This window comes from Leucopleurus acutus (genome assembly GCF_964270905.1).
Source record: "Leucopleurus acutus genome assembly, chromosome: 17".
NCBI classification, from domain to species: Eukaryota; Metazoa; Chordata; class Mammalia; order Artiodactyla; family Delphinidae; genus Leucopleurus; species Leucopleurus acutus.
Window position 1 is genome coordinate 15,053,966 of NC_139159.1, and position 20,063 is coordinate 15,074,028.

Here is a 20,063-nt window from a genome sequence, read left to right on the forward strand (position 1 = left end):
GATCCCACTGTCGCCTCTAACAGGAATTCACCTGCTCCTGCAAATTTCCTTTCATTCTTATTTCCACAGTGTCCTTACGATTCAGATGGTATTTCTTTTGCTATTAGAGGGGACCTCAGTACGTTGTTTTACACATCTAGAAGCCGTAGCATCAGAGACAGTGATCTCTTTCCCTTTCCTTTCATCTGTCTTTGTGAGATTATCATGCCCAGTTCGATTTCCTTCATCACACTCTTAGCCTCACAGGTTCTCCTATTCAATTTCCCTTCAGGTGGCGACAATTCTGGGCAAGACGATGCCAAGTACGTATGAACCCAAAGAGTCACCAGATCCAGGTCCCCGGAGGTGGATTCAGGAATCACTGTTTCCGAGAGAGCTCTCATAAAAAAGCAGTAATTTAGCAAGATGGACTTCAAGAAAAGTACCGCGTAGAGACGGTTACCTTCATGGTGATGCCTCTTGGCATAAGACACAGACTCCCCTTCGTGCTGCGCGTGGAACTTCTGGATGCACCTCCTCACCAGGTCCTCCCAGCCCGGCTTCATGGCTGCCCGCATGGTGCTGGTGTCCAGGGACGTGATCTTGCCTAGTAAATAACAGCAAGCATTATACCTACGCACTGATCTATTCTTTACAGAAATAAGTACATCTTAAAAGGGTAAAAATTTGTTTATTTGGAATAGGTAGCACAAGTGCACGGACCAAAAGGGTAGACAGTGAAAAGCAGTGTCCCCCACCCCGCCCCCGTCTCCAGCTCCTCCACGCTTCTGCCCCAGCAGCGGCCACTACTACCAGCTTCTTCATCATTTTCTAGACCTATTCCTTGCATTTACGAACATGGAGGTATTCTAGGATTTCTCTGGCAAGAGAATTTACCTTGGAGATCTTGGCGAGTAGTGAAACTTTCTGATGAGGGAAGAACTGGTCTCTCCTTCATGGGGACTCTTCTGGCCACACAAATCAGGCAGGACTGCAAATCTTCAATCACATACATTGATGGTTATCGTATCAGGCTTTTTTAGTGTTTCAGACAAGATCAAATGCATTTCTGACAGCACAACCTCGTAGATCAATAAGGGAGAGAGCGACGAAACACTATGTACCTCCGCTCCTCCCCTGAAGTGGGAAGCAGCCGGGGGCGGATGAGCTCAGGGAGCTGAGGATAAACCGCTGAAGCCACACGACACACGTGATAAAAGCACATCCACCACACTAGAGTCCACCACCTGCAACCATGTCCCCAGTGGTGGAAAAGAGTGGAAGCCTTTCTTATTAACTGGCTGATAGTAGCAGCCAGCTGAATGCACAAGGGAAGCACACAAGTGATGAAAACTAAATGCTGATACTCTGTCAAGGGCCTGCTCCTCGAGCTCCAGGTTCACCAAGACACAGGAAAACTAGATATACCTGCTACCCAACCACGTCAACGCTCCTACAATGGCAATATGCAATTTAAAACGAAGTATACAAACAGTGTCTAGACTCAGATTCGGAGAACAAATCCTAGAAAATGCAGTGTGTGCCAAGTTCAGAGTCTGGGCCATGGCTAGGTTCTCACACAGCTCTAAGCATTTATTCCTTACCCCACTTCAACTGTTTTATGTATCTGTGTTCACTTCTGGAGAACAGGGAGGATGTGTTTTATCTTGTAACATGCAGAGCACACTGCAAGCCCTTTCAACTTCAAACATGCTGGGGAAAAGGTCGATTTAAAAAGTCTCTTCATATCTTATGCCGCTGATTTATGATTGTTCACCTTTAAATTCGGGAAAGAAGTTCTTTAAATATATCCAGTAATAGTGAGTATCACAAAAATAAATGTAATCCTTGTCCTCAACATTAATAAAAGCTGAATTTTTGAGCACTTACTATGAGACAGACACCCTTCCAGCTGCTTTACAGGCTCCTGATTCAGTTAATCCTCTTAACAACTCTATGAGGCAGTTACTAGCATTATCTCCATTTAACAGAGGAGAATCCAAAGCACGGAGTTTCAGTAACTTGCCCAACATCACACAAAACTCTGGGGAAGCCAGGATTTGAACGTGAGCGCACCATGCCTCAGAAACCCTACTCTTACGCTACACTGTGGAAACATTCGGAATCAGATTTTAAATGTACGAAGATGTTTAAATAAATATATAGCACAAAATCATAAGTCAGCTCAGCTGTAGAATACGGCTTTAGAATATTATCACAGATGGGTGTGTTAGCAACACTTACTCTGTTGCATACAGGAGAATAAAATCGCTTGACATTCCATATCTATGTAAAAATTTCATTTTGAAAACTATGTATCATCTGTGACAGCTCTATTAACTTCCTTTCCAATAACATTTAAATTAAAAATTACTTACATATTTTTTTAAAAGAGGATTAAATATCTAGTATTGAATGCCAACCATGGTTCAGGCATGTTCACTTAATCCTTATTACGCTGTGATACTGGAATTGTTGACTTCACTGGTTAAGGGAGTACACGGATGTTCAGAGGTCGAGAAGGCTGCCCAGAGTCAGAGCTGGCAAGCGGCTGATTTAGGGCCTGGCCTGCCTGATTACAAAGCCCACAGTGTTTCCACTGACTGATGGTTCTCGGCTCTTCCCCTTCTGCTACACACGCAGAACGCGCTCTTCAGCATTGTCCCATGTCACAGACAGTGACACTCGGTGGTGTGGAGTGGCTTGCTCGGAGGGCGTAGCGGGTGGACACTACACCAGCATCTCTTGAAAGGGAAGAGCCTATGAGCTTACAGTTTGGAACCCTTCTCCCAATCCCCACTCCCGTCTCCATCCTCTCCTATCCTGGACGCAGCGTCCGTAGACAAACCATATGAAATCCATTCATCCCTTGGAAGTATATGAAAGATGTTATTTGTACCATGTGTGTTTTTCTAGGGCATGGCTCGGAGCTTGCTGTAGACATTCAGAGGGGCCTAGGATCCCCGAGAGGTTCAACACTAGTGGACGTGCGCCAGCAGGGTAGCTACTGGCCACATGGGGCTATTTAAATGAAAACTTAATAAAATAGACAATTTGGTCCCCAACTGCATTATTGGTATTTCAAATGCTCAGTAGCCACATGTAACTAGTGGCGGCTGTGTTGGACACTGAAGACACGTAACACTGCCATCATCACAGCAAATTCTACTGGATCGTGCCGTTTTAAAGAGTTCCCAATTTTTGTGATAAATTCAATTATTACGTAGGTGAAAAGAACCAAGAAACTGCCTCTACATTTTTCTTTGTGTGGCCTCTAATTTCAGATTATTAAGTGTGAAAGAAGTAGCACAGGAATACATGATGTAACATATCCCAGAGATGTGGCCCCTACCTTCTCCTTCTTCTTTGATGGACTTTGGTTGAGAGACAGCAAAGCACTGCATAGTTTCATATTTCTGATGTGCTTCCTGGTTTTCATGACCTTCCTCTTCTGAATCAGGTAAAGGTTTTACCAGCATCCGACAATTGAAAGTATGGCTGTTCCGCCTGGGAGGTTCGCCAGACCAAGCTCCCCCGTTCACTGAGCAAAAGGCAAAAGCAACCCGACAGTGTAAAGAAACTAGCGTCAGACTGGCTTCTGCCTCATTATCAGAACGATGTAGGAAACATATGGTTACCTTACTTTCAGATAGTGCTTATACTTTTCTAAGTAATTGCAAAATCTAAAGGGGAAAAATTATTGGGTTAATTCTTGGGAATTTCAAGTGTCTTTTACACACTTCTTACTCTTCACCATGACTCTTCCCCTTCAAGTGCAGGCCCTGATTACTGACCAGCCCCCTCTTACCCATCTAACCAGATCTTTCATGTTGCCCAGCACAAGCCTCCCTGCCATCACCTTCCATACCCAGTCCCACGTGGATATCTTTGCACCTGCTACCCTGTCTAAAAGGTCAGGCTGCCTCTATGTCTCCCATCCACATGTACTCCTGCTCTAAGGCTGAGATCCTTTAGGTACTTAACCAACTGCTCTAGGCATCCCACACTGCCTCTTCTTACTGACCTTTCTTTCCTAAAACTTAACTGAAATTTTACTGTATATTCTGTAACTTGGCTGTAGGTTTTTTTTTTTTTTTGCTTCATGCATATTTCTTCATAAGACGGAGATGATCTTGAGGATACACTGCTAATGTCATTTATTTCTTTTCAATGAAATACTACTTCACATGTCTTCTATTTTAGTATCAATACTTAGAAACATATATATTAATTCAAGAAAAAGATGAAAGAGAAGAAAGCCCTCTTTTTTTGGGGGGGGGGGGAGATGCATTAGAGAAATCAAAGAGAGAAATAAAATAATGACTGATTTTGAGAATTTAAGGGTGTTTACAGATCACCAGATCAGCTTCCTCATCTACAGGCGAGAAAACTGATGTGCAAAGAAATATTCAGCTTCTAGAAGAGCTGGAGTCAGAACCGACCCTACTTCTCACTTTGGTGCCCTTTTCTTTACTGTCGCTTGTGTTTTACCTAAAAGATATTAGAAAAAAAATAAAAATAAAAATAAAAGATATTAGGACCAGCAGGACGATGAAAGAGGGGGATCAGAAAAAAGGGCCAGTCATAAGACAAGCAAATGCACTCTCAAAAAGTCACTAGTTAGAAAACGCTTAAAAGGACACCTAGGTGAACACAATGCTAACCCCAAAAGCACTGGGCTGTAGAGGCAGAAAGAAGGAAACAAACCCTAGAGAGAAAAAGGAAATATCAAGTGAACTACAGGAGACTGTTTTACAAGGAGGAACCACAGCTAGCTTTATACAGACATTTGAGAAGTGTATTTTACCATGAGCATTCTTAAAAGCTTATTTACATAATGAAGACCACACAGAGTAATCAAAGAAAAAAGTTCTTATTAACTCAGGTTAATACGTAATTTGAAAGTATAAAAAAGTACAATATAAAGTAAGGCAAAGAGCTCTTTAGACAAGTGAATTAATAATACTGAACTAGTAAGTATAGGTCTTCTGAGGAAGTCATAAAATTACTGAAGAGATTTGAAAATACTAGTTACCTGAAATAAGACACCCCATTTTCTTGTTCGTTTACTAGAGAATATAATGGAAGGACCTCACACGAGTAGTCATAGACTTCGTATTACTGTTGCAGTCACTTGGAACAAAGGGTTGTGCTATTAAAGAAAAGCTAGCCACAATGAAATGTGAAAGGACCTTTTCCTATTTACCGTGGTAACCGTGAGACCAGCTAGCATAAACAGTTTTAAGAAAAGGAACAGAAATACTTGCTAACTCAGGACTTGACCTTATTCTCTACTAAAATATGCACTTCTTTTTACCCATGGAGACGTTCTCAGCATCATCAGCTTAAGTGAGAATACAGAAAAAGAGCCACCTAGGAAGTGGGAACAGCGATGCCCCAGAGCAGCCACGGAGGGGGGCCTGTGCTGTGAATCACCTGCTTTAAAGTACGGCCCTTCGGAACCACGGACACTCTCGGATAGCATCTCCAGGTCGAGATGAGGAAGACAGGAAGGGGAAGCAGGGAGCGGTGTGGAGGGGCGGTGCGAGGGGGCGCCTTGCCACCCGCAGAGCCACTGGGGAGTCTGTGAAGCCCCAGAGCCCATTTCGGGCTCCCAGGCTGGGAGCATTCGAACCTCCACACGCCACTTGTTCCTCAGCATTTTATTTTTAGAACGTCGTATACACCCACATCATACCCTTCACCAGCAGGACTCAAAATAAACTGAATCTCAAGCTCCTCGTGACCTTCTGCGTCTTAGGTTGTCACGGAAGAAAAGGACAAAGCAGAGCCTACGGGCACTGGATTGGGCGGGAGGCGATCGGCAGCTTCTTAAAAAACAACCAAATAAATCCCATGAAAACAGTTGCCATGTGCCTACTCTCCATCCGCATTATTTTTACTTACTTGAAATATAGGGTCAAAACGATCATTCATTCAAGACCAGTATCTACAGATGTCCTTTTCTGCCTGACCTCGAAGCTTCCACAGTTAACACAAGCAACTCTAAAAAATTACCCAGTTACTCTTATCCCCAGCGGACAGAATACAGTTCTGTTTTCTGCCCTCTAGCCAAGACACTGTGCATGTGGGCAGGGGCTGAGGAGAGACCCAGAAGACACTCATTTACCTATGGACTTTGGCAGCAGGTTTTTGACGAATTCAGTGTGGTCCCCAACATGCAGGATGCTATATACGCTTTTGTTCATCAGCTCTTCCTGGTTATACCTTAGGTACTGTGTCACATTCTCTGAAACAAACACAACGTTGCCTTCCAGGTTCACTACAAAGAAGAACCCATCAAGGGCCTAAGGGAAGAGGCACAAATTGTGTTAGAAAGGAGGCAGCATAAAATCACATCCGACTGCTAGGAAGGGAGTGGCCCCTTTAAGGGAGACATAATTCACGTGTGGGGAGAAGAGTGATCTCTCTTGCTCCACTCCTATCATTCAGAAACAACTAACACATTTTCTCTTGCTGAAATGAGTCCATCTTAGTAAGTGGGAGAGAGCCTACGTCAGGGTTTCTTGTCACAAACTAAATGACAAACACTCACTTTGTTAATTAATCAGGAAATAACTTCTGCCACGTAAAAGTATACAGGCATTTATCTGCATTTTCCAAATGAGACTGATGTACTCCGTAGGGCCGAGAACTACTTTTCTGCTAGTGATCCAATACGGACTCATTTTTTTGTACAGCTCCTCATGGAATACAATGGGAAGGAGAGGTCATTGATAATTTTCCCTCAGTTTAAGGATAAACGCCAAGGAAAAAAATCAAAATTTTACTACCTTTTAAAGCTTCCAAGGCTTAAGCGAAAAGAATCGAAGGTGATCTGAGACCTTTTAAGGAACGCCAATCCTTTATTGTTTGGTGTAAATGGGGAAAGGGTCTGGGAGGTGTGTGTCTGATGTGACAAACTAGTCTTCCCGGGGAACTCAGGCTGAGATACAGCCGGCACTGCCCTGAGACTACACAGGGCCTTGAGGTTTAGGTTTCTAACAGTGAGGACTGGAAAGTTAACTAATCACGCCTGGCTCTATTACTTGTTCTCCAAGTTGTCAAGATGCAGGCTCCTAAATCACCCAGATAGCAGTAGCACTTTTCCTGTGATGGGTGCATAGCTCACTTTGCTGTCATTCCAAAACAGATTAGGGAAGGAGGTGAAGGACCTAGGATCATTTCAGGAAATAAAGAGGATAATAATAGATACAGACGCGTTTACTGAGCCTTAAACACACAGTGTCGCTTTAATATTTACAATTCTGGAAGGAATGTTTTCCCTTTTCCAATTCACAGAGGAGGAAAAAAACTGAGACTCAAAGAGGTTAAGGGATTCGCCCAAGCTCTTGCAACTAGTCAGCTGGGTTGCAAATCCAGGTGGATGTGACTCCAAAGCCCATGCTTTCAACTACCACTCAGCACAGTGTTCTCCAGTATTTACCCAGCCCATCTTCCTATCATGGTCGCCTGGGTGATGCAAAGGCCAGGAGCTCAGTGAGTTTCTCTTGGTTCCTCCTCCTTTTTCTTTTTGATCCTCACTTGTCAGAGCTGTTTCATGGATCAGGGGAGTGATCAGGACCAGAAGAGGCTTGTTGCTGATCAGGCAGTGGTTGGACCAGGACCACGTGGACCACACAGTGCATGCCAGTTTCTTCATGCTGTGTATTTACTACTATTTTCACACGAATGTTACATGGGCACACCAGTATAATGAAGTGTATGAATGGGACATAAAGCGTTTACTTTTCCTCTAGTTTGTTTTTTCCTTAAGTTATTATTTAGCAGGCTCCTATTTTGTGAGCTTTCTTTGAATATATTCCATCTTTAATTCTACTTTCATGACAAAACTAAGCGCTCTCTCAAATTAGAACTGACCATAAGGCACCAATGAAAAGCTCTTAAAAATATATATTTAAAAAAAACACCATTTGGTTTTAAGTTTTTCTTAAATGTTCAGTCAGGTTTTCCCAATGGTATAAACAATATGCAGGGCAAAGCAAGACTATGTGTAAACAGCCTTCCACGATAGGTTGGCATCAACTGTTGGAAACCTTGTGTGTGTGTGTGCGTGTGTGAGTGTGTGTATGAACCGGTGTGTGTGTGTGTGTGTGTGCGCGTGTGTGCGCGCGTGTGTGTGTGTGTAGGACAGGAAGTCAGTTGATTAGTTATATACCAAATGGACTTTTAAACTCACTGTTTAAATACACATTCAACAGGGATTGTCATAATTATATTACCTACTGTTCACTTTTGGAAGTGCATGTAGTTTCCTGCTGCTTTGTACCATGCTAAAAAGACTGACTGTGGCATAATATAACCGAAAGATGAAATTCTTTCATCTTATAAAACTGTTTGTTTTTTTAAAGCTCACTATGATATGCTCTGATGAAAAAAGCTGACATTTGGTTTTGTTGCCTAGCAACCACTATGCCATGATGTAAGCATGAGTGTGCATCTATGCCTAGAACGGCTCAACGAGAACAAGGTTTCTCCGTTTAGATTATTACATGCAAACAGGGATAAAGATGCAAATTCAAACCTTAAGTCTCTAGATTCAAAGTGTTACCTCTCACACACTTAGCACTGAAGTCCTGCTGAACAGGTGCTTGCTCAATGCACTGAATTCTCAGAAGACTATTTTGAAACAGTGAAAATGTGGACTTATTTGATCTTACGAGATAAGGTCCACTGATATCTAGCAATCTGATTTCTGCAATTAGTGAACTTACTCTCAAAAGGCTTGAGTCATAGCCTTGTAGTTACTGCAAGCATTTCTTTTTAGAAGCCCCAAAAATCTTCCCAAGAGTTTCCACCCTACTTTAATTTTCCCCCATATAAGGAATAAGCACAGATATATGGGCATTTCCTAATGGTAAAAATTTAGATTACCATCATTTCCAAATGAATTTTGTTTGTAGTTCCTTCATCTAATTCTAAATAAACAGTCCACCTAGTTAAGAGTTTTCTCATCTGCTTCTAAGAACCAAGTGGGAAGTAGCACTCTCTGGCCTTCCACTGCCTTGTGAATTCTGGAAAATCAGGTTAAGTGTGTTTTTGCTTTTTCTCTAAAAATTGTTGTTAAATGTTTTCAAGCCAGTGATAGAAGAGATATACGCAGGGTCAATGTGGGGTCATTTAAAGTCTTTTGGCCAGCAAGGTCCGACCCAAGGAATGAATTCTGTCATTTCTAAATATAAAGACCGGGTCAGACAAGCTTTACATTTCTTCTGTGTCCCCCCACCCTCCTCCGATTATATGGTAGATTTTCACAGAATTAGATTTTCTAAAAATAAAAATCATCTTACGCACCAACCGAAAAAAAAAGGGGCAATTATTGGTTATCTCTGCTTTAAAAATCCTAATTTCTTATATACGTGCAGCTGCTGCAAGTTAAGTGCTTCTACAGTGGCAATGCTGCAGAGCTTCTGGCCATGTGGTAATTTTCAATCTCATCATATCATCAGCACAGTAAATTATCCTGAGAACTGACATAATTTATGTCTCAGGGCTCCTCTGCTTCTTGTTATATATTCACTGACATTTTTTCCCTGATCTTACCGTAGCCTACATCTTAAATTTTAATTCTGGAAGAGGTACAGCAAAGGACTTGGTGTTTAATACTGTACCGGTTAGTAAAATAAGAAAGCGGGACTTTACAAATTCTAGATAGTAGTCCGGTCATAAAACTTCCTAAAGTTGATAAAGAAAAGGCAGTTATGACAAACCATTACACTTACGAGTTCTGCCTATTCCTTCAATTTTCGTCTTTATGAAATCAATAAACTAGTTGAAGTAACATAAATAAAAAGCGTAAACCTCCTTTTTAAAAAAATCTTTGGCTGCACCATGGGGCACGCGGGACCTTAGTTCCCTGACCGGGGATGGAACCTGTGCCCCCTGCAGTGGAAGCACAGAGTCTTAACCAGTGGACTGCCGGGGAAGTCCCGAGTAAACCGCCTTTTGGTCCTCAAACTTTAACCTGTATATATAGGCATATGTACATGCGTATATGAAAAATCTAAGAATTCTGGGAACGTTTCAAACCACAACAATATCACAGAATTTAACAGGACTTGTGAACACGGTTTTCCAAAATGAATGCTCAACTGACAGTTAAAGTTGGTCAAATTTGTATTCTAATCCACTTAATTTAATTCTGTTTTATCAATTTGAAACATATATAAGCTGGAATCTGGAGTAAAATCTAGATACATAGTATTAATAGTAAGCTCAAGAGGTCAGCAGTACTTCAACTTTAAGAGTGAAAATTAAGTGTGGATTCTCCTTAAATTACATTCACTTGAAAATTAAATGGGATAATGGATAAACAACATTGTAAAATACAGAACCAAAATGAGGGTGCACTACCTCAAGCATCATAGGCCCTAGTGCATCCTTGTCGATGACACCCTGCCCGGTAGATGACACGTCTGACTTCTGCACTTCATCTATGTTGGCGGCTGCTGCTTTCTCTGCAACAAACACAAGTGTGAATTCAACGGCAGTGCTATTTCAAGGACAGAGTGACACAGAAACATTTTTATTGTAATGATTTCAAAAATCTCCAGTGGGATCAGAGCCAGCTATAAAAAAGTTAGAGTACATCCCCACCACCACTGCACAGGAGAAACTGCTGGAAGCCGGAGCCGGAACATTAACTTTTCCCCTCCAGAACCTGTGGCTCAGCCCCTTTCATGCTGCCGATAAAATGAGTTTAGGGGTTTCATGCCAGTCCCTGACAAGCATTTTTTTTCTAGATTGCAAAACTGCGCTATACTGCAGCACAATTAGTGCCGCCTGCAGAGATTCCCCGAGCTGGGATGACCCGGGGCCTGTTGTTCAGGCTTCGGGAAAGAAATCAAAGATGCATTTGAAGAAGGAATAAAAACGCATCCTGACCACTGTGGCTCTTCCCACGTGACACTCCCCTGGCTCTTGTACTGTCCCACCTCTTGTCACCTTCACATTTAAAGTAAGCAGAAAGACTGGCCCCCTGTCTGGTGGAAGGTGCTTGACGAGGTAAGGCAGAGAGAGCGGCACCCTATCAAGCACTCGGAGAATTTCAACGGATGCCCTTCTACCTAGTCCAGAGGTGTGGACTAAAATGTCTCCCCACGAGGCCTGGGAAGACACTCCATCATGGAAAAGTCTCACGGAGGAAACAGATGCACAGTCATCAATATATATATGCAAACGGATTATTTCAAGAACACCAAGGAAAGTTTAAGGCACAACAGATACATCCCAACAACTTGCTAGGAAATGACACAAAACAATGTGTCAGTTATTTGTCCTGAATAAATTATATCCTTGTTTACACTGCATGTTATCATTGTAATTAAATGCAAGTAAAGAAAACTGTAAATCAATTTAGCACTCAGAGTCAACTTGCTTTCATGAACTTAGTAGACTCGGCTTCCTTTTTTTTCATAACAGAAGATTTTACACAGTATTTTGAAAACCTGTAACGTTTAATTTGTACCTGGGAACCTAGAAAGTAGTTAGGAATTACACAGGCCCTCCAAATCTTGCCGCTCTCTGATGGAAAACGTCCACATGCATATTTATCAGTGGAAAAGGGAAGAAGGCCTGTGTAGTTCAAGTCTAAGCTCAGCCACTTAGTACAAGTCAGAGCACGTCATTTCAACTTTTTAAGGCCTTAGTACCTGCCTTCTCGCATCACGGCCTGTGACAGGAGTAAATGGGATGATGTGTAAAACACACTTTAAAAACCAGAAAGGAGTTTACAGATGTAACTTACTACTAGCATAGCTGTCTTTTTTAAAAAATCTTTTTTTAATTTTTAAAATACATTTTTATTTAAAAAATTTATTTATTTATTTATTTAGCTGCTCTGGGTCTTAGCTGCGGCATGCGGGATCTTCGTTGTGGCATGCGGGATCTAGTTCCCTGACCAGGGATCGAACCTGGGCCCCCTGCATTGGGAGCGCGAAGTCTCAACTGCTGGACCACCAGGGAAGTCCCCCTATCTGTCTGTTTTTTCTTAAATTGGAGTATAGTTGCTTTACAATGTTGTGTTAGTTTCTGCTGTACAGCAAAGTGAATCCGCTGTAAGTATACATATATCCCCTCTTTTTTGGATTTCCTTCCCTTTTAGGTCACCACAGAGCACTGAGTAGAGTTCCCCGCGCTGTGCAGTACATTCTCATTAGCTATCTATTTTATGCACAGTAGTGTATATATGTCATTTATTAGCTCTCCCTTACTTAGTTCCAAATGCAGAATTTAGAAGCAGAGAGTATCTGTTTTCTCAATGACTCTGCGACGTTCCTGATTCACCTGCTTAGATCTGAAGAATTGTGACCAGCTATAAATAGAGATATAACTCATCTGATAGCCTTTATAACTCGGCACGTGAGGATCTCTTAGGCCTCACTTCATTTCTTTCCTTGCTGCCCTCCCTAGCTCTTGACTGTAGGTCCCTTACCTTATCTGCTGGCTTGGTCTCAGCCCAGTTCCTCAGCCAGTTTTAACTGAGGCAGGCAGCACCTCAGGTTCTTCAGACACTTACTGCACATGTTCTCCCCATCCTCTCAGAATCTTTCTCACCATCAAGTAAACGCACGGGGGGCAGACTCCCACGCCCCGACCCCCGCTTCTGCTAGTCACTCTGTAAGGCTGTAGATTTCAGTGTCTGCTCACTTTCCCACACGAGTCCGGGGACAGGACTGGCACCATCAGCTGCTGCTTCATCTACTCTTCCTCTAGTTTAACAGCCCTGCACTGTCGGGGGTCTGTGCAGGCTTCAGGCCTAAGGATCCCTGAGTTTCCTTAATAATGAATCTTAATACCCATGTAACAGATATTATAAATGTACACGGTCCTACTGCATTCTCATTTATTTACTCTTTGTCTGCGGTGTTGTGGCATTCGGGGTGTAGGAACCATGTACTAACACCCTGCAGTCTGAGTAATTCTCAGCCTTTCCTTGGCCTCCCAACCATTCACAGGGGCATCGTGCTCCCATCAGCATCTTCGGTGGCAGCAGTGACCCTCAAAGCGGGATGGTGTGCCTGTGAAGACCTCCCCAGGGAAGGTCTATCAGATCTGCAGATTGAAAGGCCTTCTTCGCACAAGATTCTGCTACATCTTCTTGGAAGGTATCATTTCTCCTCCCCTCCTGCAGTGAGAACCCCAGCCCAGGAAATAGTATACTATCCCCACCAGGAGTAGCCTTGGTGTATCCTCAGTGGCCAGCACCATCCCTCCATCACGGTAGGTTTTCACTGAATATTTGGTTGCTGACTGATGAGACCAGACCCACTGCTGGCACTGACCCCTGGGAATGCAGGGGCAACTAGAATCGACGGTGGTGGGGAAAGGAACTGATTTTCCCCTTCAGGCCCACTGGCCCTCCAGGTGCAGGGGTCAGCAATATGGGGAAAGGGTCTCCTGAGGAGAACTGGGCTTAAATGATGAATCATCTTGTCTTGCCTCAGTCATTAACTTTCAAGGCATCTCATATTCTTGCAGGCTCCCAGGTCCTTCCAATCCTTCCACTGTCACAACAGGTGGTGTTATTCTTCTTAAAGAAAGGACTGGGACTTCCCTGGTGGCACAGTGTTTAAGGATCCGCCTGCCAATGCAGGGGACACGGGTTCGAGCCCTGGTCCGGGAAGATCCCACATGCCGCGGAGCAACTAAGCCCGTGCGCCACAACTACTGAGCCTGCGCTCTAGAGCCCGTGAGCCACAACCACTGAGCCTGCATTCTAGAGCCCGTGAGCCACAACTACTGAAGCCCATGCTTCTAGAGCCCATGCTCCGCAACAAAGACAAGCCACTGCAATGAGAAGCCCGCGCACCGCAACGAAGAGTAGCCTCCACTCGCTGCAACTACAGAAAGCCCGCACGCAGCAACAAAGACCCAATGCGGCCAAAAATAAATAAAATTTTTAAAAAAGAATGGACTTAATTTAGATTAAGGTGAGGCAGAGTGAGATAGGAGGCAAAAGCTAATCACAAAGGCAGCCCCATAGCTATCACTGATCACCGGAAAACATTAGGCTATTTGTCATATGAGATTCTGATATCACAACAGTAATAAATTATGGTTTTCTGTGGCGTCTATATTAATGCCTCATTTTATGGCAAAATAAATACAAAATAACAATGTTTGTATAACCCATTTCTGAGTCCTTTCTTAAAAAAAATTAAAGTATAGTTGATTTACAATATTACATCACTTTCAGGTGTACAATAGTGATTCAATATTTTTATAGATTACACTCCACTTAAAGTTATTATAAAATATTGGCCATACTCCTTGAGCTATACATTACATTCTTGTGTCGTATTTATATTTCCCAAGTCTTTAAAAGACAATCAATATACTTTGTGAGATGTTGGCAGTTTGAGGATCTGATCATCATTCTGAAGACCCCAAAGTTTCCTGAATTCATTAATTAATATTTTGTGGAATTAAAAAGATTCAAACTTGGAAAACTCCATCATGCAGGTTCCTAAACACTGATAAACTTTCAGGTCAGGGTATTCTAAATATTCTAGCGATGTGCTCAGGCACTGAATTTTTGACTTTTATCGGAAAGTAAGAGTGAGGGACTTCCCTGGTGGCCCAGTGGTTAGGACTCCGCGCTCCCAATGCAGGGGGTGTGGGTTTGATCCCTGGGCGGGGAAGTTCCGCATGCTGCGTGGCGCGGCCAAAAAAGAAAAAAAGAAAAAGAAAATATGAAGAATGAGATTGTATCTGCATAGCATTTTCTTTCATCTTTAGGAATCTACAGATCAGGTATAATTTAGGGCAAGGGCCTAAAATTTAATGTAAGAGATGACTTAGAGGGGATAAAACATGTGTTTGGGCTCTACTGTAAACCCTGGACAAAAATAATTATCATCCTGAAAAACTGTAATAATAAAACATGTCCTTTTTTCCTCTTTATAACATTCAACTGAAAAATCTTCAGAAGGAGCAAAGCGGCAGCTAACGAGCTGTCGCAGAGAATGCGGGGCCGGCACGGGGAAATCGCCCAGGTACACTGTCCACGTGTCTGGATGTCCTGCTGTGTGCCTCACTCATGTTTGTGGTGCAGAGGGAGTGAAGGATCCTCGTGGGCTGAGAGCTTACATCCAGCTGCAGGGGCAAAGCACTGACAGCTGAGCCAAATGAGAAGTGAGGGCTGAACTGTGAGGAACTAACTAAGTTCACAGAAGGGATAAAAAAGGCTGGACATAGCTGAAAATACTTCACATCCATGGTAGTCGAACTGGATTCTGCAGGATTCGTGAGCACATGGCAAAAGCCATGGACGTGTGGCATCCCTCCCCGAGCAAATCCCAGCCTGGCCTTTGAAACCAGTGTTATGGAATAATGGCAAAAAGATTGTCTAAACTGGAATTCTAGGAATCTGACTCAAAATGAAAACAATAAAAATGTTTCCCAAGGTCAATCTGAAATTGTGGAACGTGTGCTGGAAAGAAAACTCCAGATGAGACCATTGATTATTTGCAAGAGAACTTTTAAAATGTTCAATATTTATACAACACTATTCATATATTTATTAAGAGCCTGGGAAATGTTCACTACTCACAGAGTAAATAAATAAGGAAACAGGGTGAAGAATTTAGGGCCCTTCACGCCTATCCTCACTAAGTGTTTGTATATATGCGTTTCCCTGCTAATTTGTCATCTATTATTCGATTCTGTATTAGATTTGTGCTTTGGCTATTTCTCAGTATTAGAATATCAATAATATGAAGTGATAGAAAATACCCAGAAATATGGCTTTACCAATGTAATTGGAATCTAAGTTAAACTGGCCATGAATTTATATTACTTGGGTACTTTTCATGAAGTACTACCTCTGTACAATGTTCATTTGCGCTTTGAAATTAAATAGGAGGAAGAAAAGAACTCCTTTGAGATATACTGTTATGTTAACCGGACATATATTGGTATTTTGATGGAGCATTTCAAGAATGAGTATGCTATTTTTATGTCCCAGATATAAATAAGCTTAAATCCTTGGATATATTTATACTTCTGTAAGAAAGAACAGCATTACCATACTAAAACATACTATTTAATATTTTTAAATTAGGCAGTTTTCTCAGCGGTCACAAATTATATTTACTTTTCTATATTTTGCAACCATTAACCATAAAAATATATTCTGTTACAAAAATATCCTTCAGTAAACTCAACAGTTTACTGAAAGATCATCCCGGAATTTCAAATGATCAAAACCTTATGAAATCTCATTATTACAGATGGAACTCTTAAATAGAAAAAAGAGATGATAAAATTTAATTTTCAGAGCCTACAAAAAGATTTCTCCCCCATGCCCTGACTTCCATTTCTTCCTCCTGCACTTTGACCATTAAAGTTATTCTTTTTAGATAAAGAATATGACCTAAGAGAGTAACAATGCAAACAGTAATTCTGTCCTTTTCTTCCTCACTTCCCAAAAGACAAAAATACCATGAAATAGCTCTGATCTTTTAAACAGCCCAGCTTTACAAATGCAAAGCTTTGACTGGAGAGACTGTCCAAGGATGCCCTGTCATCTCTCTCCTAGGGCCCCCTCCCTCCTGGCTCCAGCAGTCCCATCTGGTCCCTTCCCCCATTTGCCTGCGCTCCAGAAATCCAATACCAATTAATTACATTTCCAGTTTCAGAGCAAAGAACAAACCCCATCTCTTCAGGGACCATGTTAAGATGAATCATACCACAAACTGGGGGAAAATCATTAATATTATATGCCATATGCTTTTCTTTATAAGTGGTTATTATTTGTGTTTTCTCTCCGAACACAGAGAAAGGCAACTAGGGAAGTGTTTAGTCTCTAGATATTTAAGTGATTTAAAAATACATAGAAAAGTAAAATTTAAGTTTCCTGGTGAGAATAGAAAAACAAATCAGAAACTGTGATTCTAGCCAAAAATCTATTTATTCTTTAAAAAAGTACACTTAGGGAATTCCCTGGTGGTCCAGTGGTTAGGACTTGGCGCTCTCACTGACGAGGGCCCGGGGTCTATCGCTGGTCAGGGAAGTAAGATCCCACAGGCTGCGAAGTATGGCCAAAAAAAAAAGTATACTTAGCTACTTTTAAAGTATAAAGTGTTTTTTTTTTTTTTTTTTTAAGACCTTTACATGTTCTAGAAGAACATCATTTATTGAGTTTTGGTAACTTAGTGAATCTTATAATATTAGAGGGTCTTGTCTACTTATTCAGCAGGTGAACTGAGAACATACACTCACAGGGCCTTTCTGCCCTGTGACCAGAACAAGAGTCCTGCCTCCTCGCAGGGATGCCAGGCAGGGCTCAGGGGACAGCCACGTAATTGTTCTAATTCCAGCAGCAGTGGGGGCGACCACCAATGACTTAGAAACCTAAATGCTGTTTAATGCCTGCCCATTGGAGGGACAGGGTGATATGGCCATGATTAAAGAGGTTTATCCTCTTTCTTTTCCTTCTCTTTAAAAAAATCATCTGAAGAGGCCATGGAAAACTTGTGGAAATTAGTTTATCTTTAAAAAGTCAGAATTTGAACAAATATCCATCATTTACTCTGAAAAATACATCAACTGAAAGATAAAAAAAAAAAAAGGAAGACAAGCCACAGGGTATTTACATCTATACATGGAAAAAATTTTAACACGGCCCATGTTTAGACCTCCCTGACGTGTAACAAGTAAGAGCTTAAAAGTTGTTTTGATGTTTGGTCAAGCATGAGGAGAGTTGCTTTTATGGACTAAAATGGAACTAAAATGGAACCTGAGACTTTATGCGGGTTTTATAATTAATTCCACTGCTCCAAAATGAGTAAAATCACTCACCCAGATACCTATCAATTTTTCAGTAGACTGACGTCAAACACAAGTCTAATCACCTCCACAACAAATTTTAAGACTCTAGTGGGAATACATCCACAATTTCCACCTTTTCCTGCATTTAGGAGCTGGATGATTTCAGGTGAAGTGACTGTCAGACCCAGCAGCACTGGGACCCACGCAGAGCAAAGAAGTCATTGAGACGACGACAGGCAGTTTCTGGCCAAGCACTACAGATAAAATATTACAGGGAAAGTGATGCAGCATCTCAAAGGTTCTGGAAGGTAAAACCAGAGAATTATGCATCTGCACCCAACTAAAATTAGAAAAGCTGCCATCTGGCTCTGTGAAGCCAGCAGCACATTCTTATTCATTAGGAAGCATTCTGCTAACATAAAAACACAAGGCCCTTCCTGTGCTCTCCAAATGTGTTTATCTTTTCAACATTAATGCACTATATATCATCGGGCTGCTGAAATCTCCTGCCGTGCATATTAAAGACGCACAGCTGCACTTTCTTTGGGAGTGGGAGGAACCTCAGCTCCAAGGCACCTCCCTCTCTTTCTGACACTGAGCTTGGCATTACCACATCATGGTTTCCCTTCAGCACCAAGAAATGGCAAAATGAACCAATCTCAAGGCTACCTCCACGCAGCAAAATCCCCACACTCTCTGCTTCGGAGAAAGCAGTGTGCCTGGTTTCGTTTTCATCAATGGTGAGGCATGACTGCTTACACAGAACCAACCACCATGCCACAAGTTTGAAATATGCAGGCCCTACTTTGAAAATTAATGTACTGCACGGATCAAGAGAGAAAACAGCAACCAGAAAAGATTCTGGGTGTAACTGGCTAGAAGATGCTTTTGTCTGTAAGAACTATCATCGACTCTGCTATTACCAATGTACCATTTTATTTAGTACCCCACTTCAATACTACCTATCAATACCTAGTGTATTGATAGGTAAAACAGACAGTGGATAATGTTTTGTAGTAAGCCATGCACGTATGTAACAATTTGTCCAGAATCTCCTTCTTGTACACAATCTAAATATGTCTATGAGGTAGGAGTTTAAATTTAAAGACAGACCATGGAAGGAAAAAAAAAAAAATCAGATACACAGTAAACCACATCAACAGTGAAAAGAATCTTGTTTAAATCCATGGAAATACGGCTTTGGAAGTACTGCAAGTGAATCAACCGAAAGGCGACAAGCACATGTCATTAAACCTCGGCTGTCAGGATTCATTCATTCTCCAATGTGAGCACAGTGGTCTCTGCTTGCATCTTCTCTAGCAATGGCTATTAAGAGATGAGGGCAAAATAAAATATGAGAACTGCTTATTTCAAGTTAAATCTAATTCACGGGGCGCTGCTAAGGTTTTAGGAGTTATCTGAATGAGGAAATGGAGGAATCATAATTTGCTTAGAAGGCTGAAAGTTAAGACTGAGACCACATGAAGGTAGAAAAAAAAATCAATAGGTGAGAAAAATGAGAAGTGAGGTGAAGTTCGAATTCAGCACTCATTCAGAAAATTTAAGGGCAGCCTCTCAAAGGACCAAACCAAAAATGTTTCATTTCTCTCAACTACGTATGTTAACTCAAGCAATGCCAACAAAATTATACCACAGAAGCATGTAAAGTTTCCAATAAACAGGTTAAAATTCGGAAATTATATGAAAAGTTGTTTCTAAAATCCTTAAGACGACTTTGGTCTAAGTCATATAAATATTCTATCTTGCAAATCATTATTCTGTTTATCAGCACAGCAGAACTCATCTCCCAACAGTCCTCCCTTACGCCCTGGCAATATTTATTCTCTCTCTCCCCAGATTTCAAGTATTAATAATTTCAAGTATTTTCTGACTGTTGCATCTGCACAAGACACCCTTCCACCCATTCTCTTTGAAGACCCCATCACTGTTCCAGAAGCTCCCAAAAATCAAGCTAAGCCCCTTCCGCTGTTTCTGCGATGCCTGGTGCCTATCTCCCCCGACCCTGGCGCTGTGAGATGACTGATCTGTTTCCACATCTGTCCCGTTCACAGCGTTGCTGCCTTTGGCTACAGGAGAAGTCTTTTTACGCACTGTCTGGCACACAGTGGGTGCTCAATCATGTCTGTGTTAACACTGAACAGTTTTATAGCTGGAGCTGAAATTCAAGATATGCACAATCTATTAAAACCCACCAATGCCTCTTCAGAGGGATCTATCTGGAAGAGCTTCAGTGCACACTTAACTTAATGGAGGTCTAGTCTGATTTTTTT

At 41.8% G+C, this 20,063-nt stretch overlaps 1 protein-coding gene across 6 annotated transcripts in view; it reads right to left on the reverse strand.

The window, feature by feature from the left end:
• Window positions 1-20,063, reverse strand: part of NCOA2 (nuclear receptor coactivator 2) — a 269,851-nt gene that overhangs the window by 47,924 nt on the left and 201,864 nt on the right. For 5 of the 6 annotated variants that reach the window (XM_082858344.1, XM_082858347.1, XM_082858343.1 and 2 more), the window contains 5 exons: window positions 10,354-10,457; window positions 6,110-6,287; window positions 3,332-3,520; window positions 877-978; window positions 443-586 (listed from right to left, as the gene is read on the reverse strand). In XM_082858344.1, the coding sequence (XP_082714470.1) occupies window positions 443-586; window positions 877-978; window positions 3,332-3,520; window positions 6,110-6,287; window positions 10,354-10,457 (717 nt within the window). The remainder of the gene's footprint in view (window positions 1-442; window positions 587-876; window positions 979-3,331; window positions 3,521-6,109; window positions 6,288-10,353; window positions 10,458-20,063) is intronic. The other variant, XM_082858348.1, reaches the window with a different exon arrangement.